The 12833-nt window shown below is 31.9% G+C and overlaps 2 protein-coding genes across 2 annotated transcripts in view; one reads left to right on the top strand and one right to left on the bottom strand.

The window, feature by feature from the left end:
* The window catches only part of LOC126746146 (BTB/POZ domain-containing adapter for CUL3-mediated RhoA degradation protein 3), a 413055-nt gene that overhangs the window by 130322 nt on the left and 269900 nt on the right, over positions 1 to 12833 (bottom strand). The gene's annotated exons all lie outside the window — the stretch shown is intronic.
* Positions 7928 to 8356, top strand: LOC126746591 (uncharacterized). The gene has a single exon (XM_050454900.1). The coding sequence runs from the start codon at positions 7928 to 7930 to the stop codon at positions 8354 to 8356; it is 429 nt and encodes a 142-aa protein (XP_050310857.1).

Genomic DNA, 12833 nt, shown 5'->3' with positions numbered 1-12833 from the left:
AACAAAACTAATATCCTGTCTTTTAGGTATAATCAGGGACATTCTGTATTGTTATTGATGAGGAACTTAGTTCATATGAAAGCCTCATATGAAATTCACTTAGAAAATATTGACTTGAGATTCATTATTTCGATTTTTATGACCTCTCTGTCCAGACTGAATCAATCAGTAAATCCAATCTAAAGCAATAAATGAAAGAGCATGAAAATAACTGAGATGGTATAGATATGTATCAATCAATCACTAAAAAGGGTTTCATTCATCTTTACTAATACTTAATACTTATCTATTATGCACCAATAATATTGATTTAATAAGTATAAGTATAATACTGATTGTAACTAAAACTGACCTAGAGCTGAGAATCTGGTTCTACATACTTAGCAAACTAATTTAGCTTCACTGAAGATATTATGTAGAGAAAAAATAAAAACCCCAAGTCTCGGTCTTTTTTCTTTTTTTATTTTTCCTTTACTTACGTAGGTCTCTTTGAGATATTGGACGAGTTCTTTCAATTTGAAAATATTATGCTTAGGCATCAAAAGTAGAATCAGAATCAATATTATCAGATCACTCGTTGAGAGATCGGATGAAAGGACTAGACTCTGCAGACTAATGAAATGTTTGCTTATAATATGACGAAAAAATAAGATTATGAGAGGCAAAATCAGAGCCTAAACAATTTATTGAAAATGAGTCAATAATATTGAACCGTCTGTAAATAAACTGGTCGTCCGTACTACAGCAGGGCGGGCATGAACGAATAAGTTGTGTGCCGAAACGCAGTGCTGGCCTTGAACGAGTGCATTGCTTTCGCCTTTCGCATTTTCTGCCGATGTCAGTTCAGTTTCAGTAGGAGCCTTTTTGTTTTTGGCTGGTTGTCCCGTCCGTACGTTGTCCGTCTGTCCGCTGGTTCGTGCGCCGGTTTGGCTCATTCTGGCCTGGCCTGGCCGGCCGCTTTTGCTTTGGCAACGAAACGGTCAACAGCCCGGCCAAGGTTGAGTCCCTCCGATGCAGTTGCAGTTTGCACTAACCTATCATAATCGAAACGAACATAACCGCCGAATTGTTGTTTTTTGTTGTTGTTGTTGTTGGTTCCGAAGAATAAGAAGAAGAGGAAAGATGGAGAACACAGGGTCGGAACCGCCCAAAAACATCAGATTTTGTAGAAAGAGTCTTAAACGAGAAGTTTCTTTAGTCACTTCTAAAACATAGTTAGACTAATATGGTATTAATAACCTGGTATTAATATGACAACAAACAGGCAATGAAAATAAGAGATTTCTATTTTCTCATTGGGAACGTTACATAATAATTGGTTAATGATGAAGATACTTAATTACCAGTGACCTAAAGTTTCAATCATTACATAATAAGACTTTTTAGGTTCCTGAGGTGAATTTAAGTTATCTTATCAAATCGAAAAAGAGCATAATCCATAAGACTGCTCTATGGTTTGAAGGACTATTATTGTTGATGCTGATCAATCTTTCTTCATCTGCTTCTACTTCTCTTATTCAACAACATTTTAAAGCAAGTATTTTCTTATTGCATTTTTTTCTTTCTATCGAGTAAATCTTTTCCTTTCGGTAAAACCATCCAAGAAAATAACTTTTTAGACTTGTAGTTCATTTACCTACCTTGGGTCTATTTATCCTAGTATTTCGTTTTTGATATTTCCTATAAATTTTAATTTAATTTTGTCATCTTCTCTGTTTTTTAATTTGCTCATTGGTTAGCATCTTCAGATTCTTTGGCTAAATTTGGTTTTTCCACATTTAAATATTGGGTGACTTTATCTAGAGTTTTAGAATATTAATCTGTCGTTTTCTCTTCTTCCTCTTTTAGTTCTTGTTCTGCATCTACGTTAAATTTTGCTTCACTTGAGGACTAGATCTCTCCTTTATACACTTGTTAGTCGACTTCTTCCTTCTTCCTTCAGATGTGACTGATATGATATTAGCCTTCTTTCTCTTTTTCCTTCTTCTAGAAAAGCAAAAGCTAGCACTGATTTCCTCTTTCCTCACAAAACCAGTGAGATTCTATCGGTTTTACAAAATTAATTGCCTCGTATATCTGTCCCTTTCTATCTTCTGCAAATTATTAGCAAACATTTTTCCTCTGACAACGACGCATGAGATTTCTTGGCAGTTTATAGTAGTTCTCTAAAAAAATCGTGTTTTAGTCACAATTTTTGTTAATCTCTGAATTACATAGAACAAAATTAGAACTTTTTTAATACGCTTACGAGGCCTATAGTTCTTAACCTAAAAAATTACATATTTTGGCATAAAATTCCATAATAGCATAAAAGTTATTCAAACTTCCTCGAAACTGCAGGCTCGTTGGCAATGCTGCCTAATTTTCCTATAGCTTACTGACATATTTATGAATCAATTGTCAAAGCTCAAGAGTGATCTTATTATCGACGTTGCCGCTCCGATAAGTGAAGTTTTCGCTTGACGGTATGACGTATTGACGCCATACTTGAGGGTATATAAGAGCTCTTCAGAATATTCTGGAATAAAGTACTGTCAATGATGACTATATTTGTCGACGTTGCCGACTAACAGTTACAGCATCTCTGGAATTTCAGTAGTTAACCTTTCCCTAGGTGAATTTATTGGGTAGATTGAATTTTTCTCAATAAAGGACGTAGCTTCAAAATTTTCCAGTTTATTGTTACCTTATCCTTGAACTTTAGTAGTTCGTATTTGTCCAGTTAAATTTATTGGTTAGATCGTATCTTCCTCAATAACGCACGTAACTGTCCAAGTTTTCCAGTTCATTGCCACACTATCCCTGGAATTTCAGTAGTTCATTTTTGTCCAGATAAATTTGTCGGATAGACTAAATCTTTCATGATCTATAAAAAGACTTCCTTGATTTCCAACACACATTTCAAGTCTTTTTCTAGTTATTTACTTAGTATCATTAGACTTGATGTCTTTCTCCAGCCTGGAAATATTCAATATTTCATCTTCTGATACAGCAATAAAAGATACATATGATGACTTCCTAATGGCATAACAATAATATCTTTAGGAAACCTGTTTTTTTACAATCATTTATATTGTGTGATGCTGTTGGAGATAGAGCCCATTCTAAGATTATGAATATATAAATTAAGATAATAAAGGACTGAGTGATTATTGAGTTTATATCTTCAAATCAATGAGATTGCTCTGTGGTTTGAAGGAATGTTTAAACTGCTTCTTCTGTTTTTACTTCTCCCACTGAACTGAAGTAAATATTTTCTTGTTGTTGTTCTATTTTCTCTTTTAGTCGTGTAAATCTCTCCTTTTAAGTAAAAACACCCAAGGAAATAATTTTTTAAGCTTGTAGTTTATTTACTTACTTGGGGTCCTTTTATTCTTTATTTTGTGTCTATCCTCTTGGCGTTTCTAATATTTCTTATAAACTTTAATTTAATTTTCTCATCGTCTGTCTCGTTTAATTTGATCATTTGCTTAACATCTTCAGATTCTTTGGATGAATTTGGTTTTTTCTTCATTTATATGTTCATCCATGCTGAGTAATATAAACATTGACTGACTTTATCTGGAGTTCTTATCACTGATTTTCGTTTGTAATAAATACTTTTCTGTCGTTTTCTCTCTACTTCCTCTTTGTGTTCTTCTTCTGCCTCTACGTTAGATTTCGCTTCACTTCAGAACTCGTCCTTTCATTCATTCATACACTTGTTAATCGACTTCTTTCTTCTTTTTTCAGATGTGGCTGATGGTAGATTTTTTTATAGATACTCTTTGGGCATAAACGTTTTTTGGCAATTAGGAGCTTTTTTAAAATTTTAGATTCTGATATGGTTCATAACATTGCTCTTCCATCGGCATTTAAAATCTTCTGCAACTGCAATATTAAAGCAGTATTTTCTTTTCAAGGCTAATAATTTTTATTTATTTTTTCGCCCTTTTTCTATCTTATGCCAAAATAAGGAAAGGCCAGTAATTTTCCCTCTGTTTTACAAAATTAAGAATGTTCATCTCTTTCTCTCTTCTGTAAATAATAAGTACAGATTCTCGAAAGCCAGTCGGTAATTTTGTTGTCTTTTCTGTCTCTTTTACAAAATTGATTGCCTAGTATTTCTCTCTCTTTTCATCTTCAGCAAACATTTAATCGAAAATAATTTTCCAACCGAATTTGGTTGTTCTTATATACTTTAATTTAAGTAATGAATATGTTGATTGACTTTATCAGCAATGTTAAAGCTTTGATTTTTAACCACTTATTGTTCTTTGCAAAAAAATACTTGTTTTCTTCTTCCTCTTTTTCCTTCTTTACGTTGGATTTAGTTTTATTCCAAAACTCGCCCTTTCCTTATTAAACCTATTTGTCGACTTCCTTCCTCTCCCTTCACCTGTGACGTAACGACATAATATCTTATTTTTTTTATTTCTTGAGAATTGGTTGTCTAATTTCAGATTCTAATCTGGTTAATAGTCTGCATTTTTATTAGCATTAACTGCTTTGGAGATCTTCTCTATTACTTTCTTTAATTCTTTTTTATTGATTTTCTTTGACTTTTTGTCTTGTTCTCTTTATCTTCTTCAACAGCAATAATGAAACAGTATACCTTCTATATGGTCTTCTGCTTTCTCTGAGACAAGAACCAGCAATCTGCAAAAGCAAGAACCAACATACATTTCCACTTTAAGGCCAGTGAGTTTCTATCTCTTTTACAAAAACGGTTGTTTAGCATTTCTGTCTCTTTCCACCTTCTTCTGCAAATAATGAGCAAACATTTTCTCTCTGGGAAATTCGCATCAGATTTCTTGGCAGTTTATCGTACTTTGCTAAAGTATTTGTATGTCAAAGCCTGGTAGCGATTATATAATCAATATTGCCAACTTCAATTTTTTTGAATTTTGGGGTTAAAGAGGATAAAATTATTATTTTTTATAATATACTTACCAGGCCTATGGTTCTTGTTCACGAATAAATTACTGTTAAAGATTAATAAATGCATAAATAAAAATCTGTTTTAATATCAAGGACTTTGTACAAATTTTGTAGACAAAGCTAATGAACATACAAAAAAGAACAAAAGATTGCAATACAGAAAACATAAAACATACTCATAAATACAAAGTAAGAAAAGTAAAAAGTTTAAATAACTGAATATTTATAATGTTCTAATATTATTTATTAAAAAAATAGTTCACTGCATATAATGATCTCTCTAGCAAGTATGATTTTAAAGCCTTTCGAAATATAGAAAAAGATGACATGAAGTGGCAAAAGATTGTGCATCTAGAAATAACCAATATTTCCTTGTCTGACATCAAATTGAATTAGAAACTCGTTTTTTTACAATCATTTATACCGTGTGACGCTACTGGAGGTAGAGTTCATTGAAAGATTATGAATAACTAAATTAAGATAATGAAGGAATGAGTTAAATGATGTTAATTTGGCAATATTCTTGATTTCTTTCGAACGAAATTCGATAGTGTACGTCTTCTCTTTTATCATTTTTACCATAAAAATTATATAAATCCGGTCCCCGGTTCCAGCTTATAAGTATGCATGTGTATTCGTTGCATATTTTGGCATAACATCCGGCGTTGGCCCGCATTAATACGACGTCCCTAACCTTTCCCAAGTTATTCTTGCTTGGGCGGTTTGTTATTTAAAATACACACCACGCCACGTCTATTGTTTTTTTTTTAATGTTTTCATTACAAACTCACTTTGTAAAATATTTATAAAGTTGGTAGGAAGCTGGGCTTAGTTTGCGGTTGCTTCCTTAATTAACGTTAGGGAGTAAAGGGGGCGATGACTTAATAGTTTGTTTGGAAATTAGTGTAACGTCGACGATTATTCCATTAAAAATGGAAGTTTAGTTTTTTCGGAACATATTAAAATTTAAAAGGGGGTTTAGATTTAAAATGAAATGTCTAAATTTTTCGTTCCTATAAGTGTTTTCTTTGGCACAATTGACACAATGACAAAAAATTTCCATATTTTAGCCTTAAGTAGGAAACTTTTTCATCAATTTGTTTTGCTTTTGCTATATCAATTACGATCACAACTAATACGAAATGTTTACTACGCTATATTGTCAAAATAAATCAGAGAAATTTTTGTTTGCCACATTTTGTGACTCTTAAAATTCGAACCCTTACATCTCTTTTTATTGTGGAGATATCTACTCTTCTTTTTAAAAATCGCTGCAGGCTTCAGGCTTTTACTTCAAAACCTCAATTTACCTATCCCTAAGACTACCTTGATTTGATTGACAACCTTCCTATTGAGAAATCTCCTCAATAGGAAGGTTGTTTTACATCATTACATAAATACATCAAAAACGTGTCGCTTTAGACTCAGAAAATTACTTCTCAGTAAAGCATAGTACAACTTAGAAGAGTTATGATTTTGGAGAAATGCTACGAGGAACTCTTAAGCCTTCCTGTTGTTATCGTTTGCTACATTGCATTTGACTTTATAATATTTTTGTTTTGTTTGTTTACTTTTTAGGATTTACTTGCTCTAAAGTATTTAAACATTTTTTAGCTAGGGACTTTTTGATTTTTATTTTTCTTTTTTGCTTGCTTGTCGATAAAAATTTATAAATTTTTGGATTAGTAGAGTTTTTTCGAATTATTCTTGGGTTACCAAACAGATGGAGTGGTCACGTGATCGTTCTGCGCCGGAGGTGTGGCCTAGAGCCTCGATAGGGTTCATGACTTGAGGTATATTTAATTTTATTAGTCGAGCGGCTTTAGATCGTTTGGGTTGAATTTTCTACTATTCGAATATTTGAATCTTCGCAATATTGAAAAGTTGAGATTATGTTAATTTTTTTGTTAACAAATAATGGCTGACGCGCCACGTATACCCCCATTGTCACCCCCCAAGAAAAGAGTACGAAACCATTTGACCATTGCTGAAAGGGAAGTGATTATGAACATATATAAAACATGTGATAACGACCATCTAGCATACAACAAAGTGCAAAAAGTCCAGTTTACAGCAGAAGCAGCAAGCTTGATTTAAAAAAAATAATAATCTGCCAAATTTTATTTTTTAATCAAGCAGGGCTGGATGCCAAACGGTCAAATTTTAACCACAAATTTTTTTGCCATTTTCACGTATAAATTCGCTCATCTTGGGAAACACTGTACAGCGTCTGTCCAATTAATTCATTATAATTTTTAAAGAAAGCTAATTTTCATTAAAAATTATGTTTTTTTAGAATATACATTTTACACAAGTTTCTTTTTAAGAGTTGGTCATAGTAGTGTTTATAACATTCTTCGGGAACATGACGTTTCTCCTCAATTTCAAGCGCCAAAACAGTACAATAGACCCCGAGCCATTTTTGGATCATGTAGATGATGACACAAAATGTGCGATCCGCAGGACAATCCATCAATTTTTATTTTAGAAATGAACCGCCAACGATTTAAAAGATTTCAGCCGCAATTGAAGAAAACGACGCAATTTCTATTTCTTTTAAAAAAAGCACCTTTTGACATTTACTACAAGAAATCGGTTTTAGGTAAGTTTAAATCGCTTTTGAGATAAATAAAACCCTCGATAAAACTCTTTTGATTATATTATTAATTTTCGCTTTTTTTTATTGCAGTTATACAAAAAGGAGTAGAAATTGTATGCCTAAAGAAAAAAATTAGATAATTTGCTGAAGACGACGTTACTTGCGGTCTATTAAGAAATACAGAGAGCAAAATAAAACCATTTGTTTTTTGGATGAAACCTGGGTCAACGCCGGTCATGTGGTTCAAAAAGTATGGAAAGACGAGAACCACTGCTAGAGAAGCTCTTGTCAAAGGACTCTCGACTGGACTGACGTCACCATCTGGTAAAGGAAAAAGGTTAATAGTTCTCCATATCGGTTCAGATGAAGCTTTCTGGCTTTTGAATCCAAAAGGACTCTTATGAAGAAATGAATTCTGAAGTTTTTGAAGCGTGTTTCAAAAAAATTTTACCTCGTCTTGCAAAAGATTGTGTTATTGTGCTTGATAACGCATCCTATCATACCAGAAAGCTTGAGAAGATCCCAACGTCTGCAACGAAGAAGTCTGACATTCAAGCCTGGTTAGACAGTAAGGCAATTTCTTATATGGTAAAAGCGGAACTTTTGGATTTGGTAAAGGCTAATCGAGGTCAAGACAAGTTTGTAGTCGACGAGCTTGCAAAATCTACGGGTAGGATTGTTTTAAGACTACCCCCATATCACTGTGAGCTTAATCCCATTGAGCTCGTTTGGGCACAAATTAAGGGTGAAGTAGGCAGAAGAAATACTACATTTACATTTTCTAAACTTAAACCACTTTTTGACGAAGCAATAAAAAATGTAACTGCTGAAAATTGAAAGCTGTCGGCCATGTCCTCAAGGAAGAGAAGCGAATGTGGACTATGGATGCCAGGATGAAAATCCAAGTAGAGCCACTTATTATAAGTAATGTACATGAAGACTCATCAGATTCAGATAGCGAGTAATTTTTTAGGAAACTTTGATCTCTTCTTTATATACATATTTATTCGTGTATTAGTATTATTTTCCATGAATATTTTTTATAAATTAGTTTAATATAGTATAAATACATTTACAATAAAACTTGTCTGATATATTGGATTTTCCATTCATCAAAAGGTAAAAAACCAACAAACCTAGGTAAAAAATAATTTTAATTTTTTACATAATTATAAACATAATGTGTAAAAAATGTATTAAAATAAATGTAGTATTTGTTCCTTTTTTAAATAAGGAACGAATATATACTTATATTCAATCTATAGATTTAAATCTCACAGGCCTACCAGCGCAGCCCCTAACTTGTTATTCCTTCTTTTATTTTAAAACACATATTTAAAAAAAGATTAAAGCTTCTTAAGTAATTCTCAAAACCAGATAATGATCATAAAATTATATTTTATAATAGCCGGGTTTATCAGAAAAAAGCGCTCCCTGAGCGCTCGATTGTTGCTCAGGTATGACAATTTTTATTGGTCTTTACTATTATAGGCAAAACTTTCAGCGCTCAGGTAGCGTTCGGTTCTGATGAACCTGGCCAATTACACCCTAAATGTTTGACCTGGCATGATTACTTAAAAGGATTACCTTGAAAGGATCCCTTTTCGGTAAACCCCAATATACTCGTATTAACATAACTTTGCATAACAAAATACTTAAAAGGGATTATTATATCATTACCTGGCACAACCTCAAAATCGGTTTGGACCCATTTTACCGGCGACCGTATTATATTTTAAAAAAAGCTGCTTACAAAGCAAAGCTGTACGGTAAAATAATTTAAAATAAGTAGGCATAATTCTCCTCGTCTAAATCTGCCAAGGTTGCATCGATGGGCGGGCCTATATTTCGCGCACATCATTTACTCCATCTGATCAGTAATCCGACTATAGAACCTATATTATTAAAAAAAACTCATAAATTACAGAAAAGCCACTAAAAGAAATTTAATAAAATCAAAGAAATGCGTCAAATTGCTGAAAGACATAAAACTTTGACCGCATTAATTCTAGTACGTAAAATGCCTGGAATAAAATAAAAAATTATTTAAAAAGTCAAAATAAAAATTTAAAAATACGTTAAACGACAAAAAGAATAAAAACAAGTTTAAATGTCTGTGAGAATCCTTAAATTGATTTGGAATGCTGGAATAAGGTTGGTATTAAAATATAATTAAAAGCTTGTTTTAATGTTTACAATTAAACTTTCAATTTTTACAAAACTAACTTGTCGTCTTTTTTATATATTCCAAGTTTTTCAACTAATTTACCAACCTTATTCCAGGCATTCCAAATCAATTTAAAAATTCTCACATGCACTTAAACTTATTTTTATTTTTTTAGTCATTTGGCGTATTTTGAAATTCTTATTTTGACTTTTTAAATAAATTTTTATTTTATTCGAGGCATTTCACGTACTGGAATTAATGCGGTCAAAGTTACATGTCTTTCAGCAATTTGACGAATTTCTTTAATTTTATTTCAGACATTTTAACTCTTTATTTTATTTTAAGATTCTCAGGAACTGAAATAAATTTTCATCTGTCTCTAGCTTTTGATTTTAATGTTTTTTGTATTTCAGGTACTTACTAGAAATACTATGGTTAAAGTTTTACGTCTTTCAGTTAATTTGTGTACTGTTTTTTATATACCAGGCCTTCCAGGCACTGAAAATAATTTTCATCTCTTTTAAGCATTTTATTTTAATTATCATTTTTACGTTTTTTGGGCACAGGAAATAATGTGGTTAATGTTTCATGCCTTTCAGCCACGTGATGTATTTTTTACGTTTTATTCTAAGCATTTTAAATAATTCTTTATTTTATTCCAGGCACTTCAGGCAATGGATTAAATAGATTTTCTCCCTTACAAGCATTTAATTTTAATTTTTTACGTCTTGGAATAAAATGATCATACTTCAAATGCCTGAAGCAAATAAACTACAATCTTAGCTGCCTGGAAGGAATGGCTTTGAATATCTGGAATACAATTAGAATTGGTTTAAACATTTAAAATAAATAATAAATGACTCAGAACACCACAAAGAATCTTAAAATTACTTCAAATTCACGGAATAAAATTCTAATTAGGTTTAAATGCCTGGAAGAATTTAAAAAAATATGTCTGGAAGAAATAAATAATACTCATAACTGCCTCGAAGGAAGTGCTGAATTAAGACCAAAATTGGCCTCAAATTTCTGGAATAAAATGAGAGTTATATCAAATTCCAGGAAGAAACTTATAATTAATGCAAAATTTTGTACTTCACGGTGTTGTCTTAAAACATCTAAAAGATATTAGTCTAGTCTAGTATCTACCAAATCAGTTCATAAAATAGTTTGTAGAAAATATAAGAGTAGGTACAAATAAATGATATACTTAGCTTTGGACGTGCAGTGGAGTATAGTAATCAAGGTACTGTGCTTTTTATTGATGTAATTTCAGCCTTCTAACGTTAAAAACTTGGAAAAAAAAAAGTTTTTGTGTTATGTCATGAACAGATCCAATCTGCCAGGTTTCACTACAATATGTTCACATAATTTTGATTGTCTAAATTATGATCACTGGCAGTGTAGCATTAGAATTGATTGTGTAAATAATTTAAAATATTTAGAATTGTTAAAATTTATGTATGTTACAAATAAAATTAGTAAATTGTTTACGTAAATTTGACGTCTTTTATCGAAAAAAACAATCTTGTTATTGTATCAACTTTTGGCGGAATCTGTACTTGGTTATGGTATATGTATTTTCAAATTCAACATATTTTATTAAATTCAGTGATAAGACTCCTATGCAGTAATAGAGTTACATACTAGAGACCAAACTAGACCTGAAGTATTTACAGCAACAAGATATCAAACTATTAATCTCCTTTATTTCCCTAAAATAAACTTTTTATTTACTAAAAAATCTCTGGTTTAAATAAAACCAAAAATTTATCATAATAATGCCCCCTGAATGTATAAAAAACGCGTTCTTCAAAATTAAGTATAAAATAAAGCCTTGAATCCTCTTAACAAATCTTAAGTAATTGCTTTCCTATTGTATTTCTCCGATGGTTTTTCTTCGCTTCCTTATTCTTTTATATTTATCGTTTTTCTCCTTTATGTTTATGCAATTATATTATATTAGGTACTATTATTAGCTTGTAAATATAATACTGTTATTTTGTCTGAACTAGATATATGCATATTTCTTAAACGAAAACACACACAAACTGACAAGTTCATCGTGTTTCGAATTAATTTATAACTACTTTGTAAAATTAATTTTGAAATGTACAGTATATTATTCCAATTATTATTATTATAAAAATAATTTTTCTTTTATTTCAGGTTTCTGAAGTGATTTTTTTATGTCTTCCTCCTTATCTATCAGATAGACCATTGTACCGGAACATTCGCCAACTTCCTACATGCATCCCGAGATGTCGCCAGCTGTGCCCGCCGCTCCCTCTATCCTTGTCACACCTTCGGGTCTAGGCGATAGACGAGATGATTCTCGAATGCCGGAGAACAGCTGCTATATTCGTGGAAGTTAAGATTGTTACAGTTTTCTTTTGCTAAAATTTGCTGTAATTTAGAGATAAATACTTATAGATATGTATTAAAGTATAAGGCTTCTGGGTATTCCAAATAACCTTTAGATCCTAATAAATTACCAAATTTTAAAAAATTTGTTCATCATCCTGTGGTAATTTTAATGATTCTTTCAGGTAATTAAAGTTGATTTTATTCCAGGCATTTAATTTTTTAGACACGTAATTTTTTAAGTATTCCAGTCATTAGAAATGACTGTTTCTTTATTGTCTTCAGTTATTAAACGTAACATTTGATTTTAGGGCTGGAATTTCACATAATTTTTAGTTTTATTTATTGAAGAACTTTGCTTTTCATTCAACAACTAAGAACGTTCACACTCTTCATGTCAAAAACTCCAAAACAGTTTCTAATGTTATTGCTACAAAGAGTCTATATTGATAGACATGATCAAGCCCCTTATTGGCTTATAAGGGGTCCCTTAAACGACCATCCTCGTTCAACATTTACCAAAGAACAAACGAATAGAATATTATAACTAACAATTTAACGACCTTCCTCAATACAAACTAAAAACTGAAACACCGGGTCTCCCTCCCTTCCGCCGTCGTTGTTCTATCGTCGGCCTATCGGCCATCTGCCGCGCGTCGTCGCTCGAAAAAGGGCAATAAATTAGCCCAGGGTTTCAGCATTTGCCAAGTGTTTCCTATGAAAAAACTCTTCTTTTAACCAACAGAGAGAGGACTATATCATTAGGCCGACCCGACCGGTGAG

Source organism: Anthonomus grandis, chromosome 17 (assembly GCF_022605725.1).
Source record: "Anthonomus grandis grandis chromosome 17, icAntGran1.3, whole genome shotgun sequence".
NCBI lineage: Eukaryota > Metazoa > Arthropoda > Insecta > Coleoptera > Curculionidae > Anthonomus > Anthonomus grandis.
The sequence above is the reverse complement of the archived record's forward strand: the minus strand, read 5'-3'. Positions and strand labels throughout refer to the sequence as shown.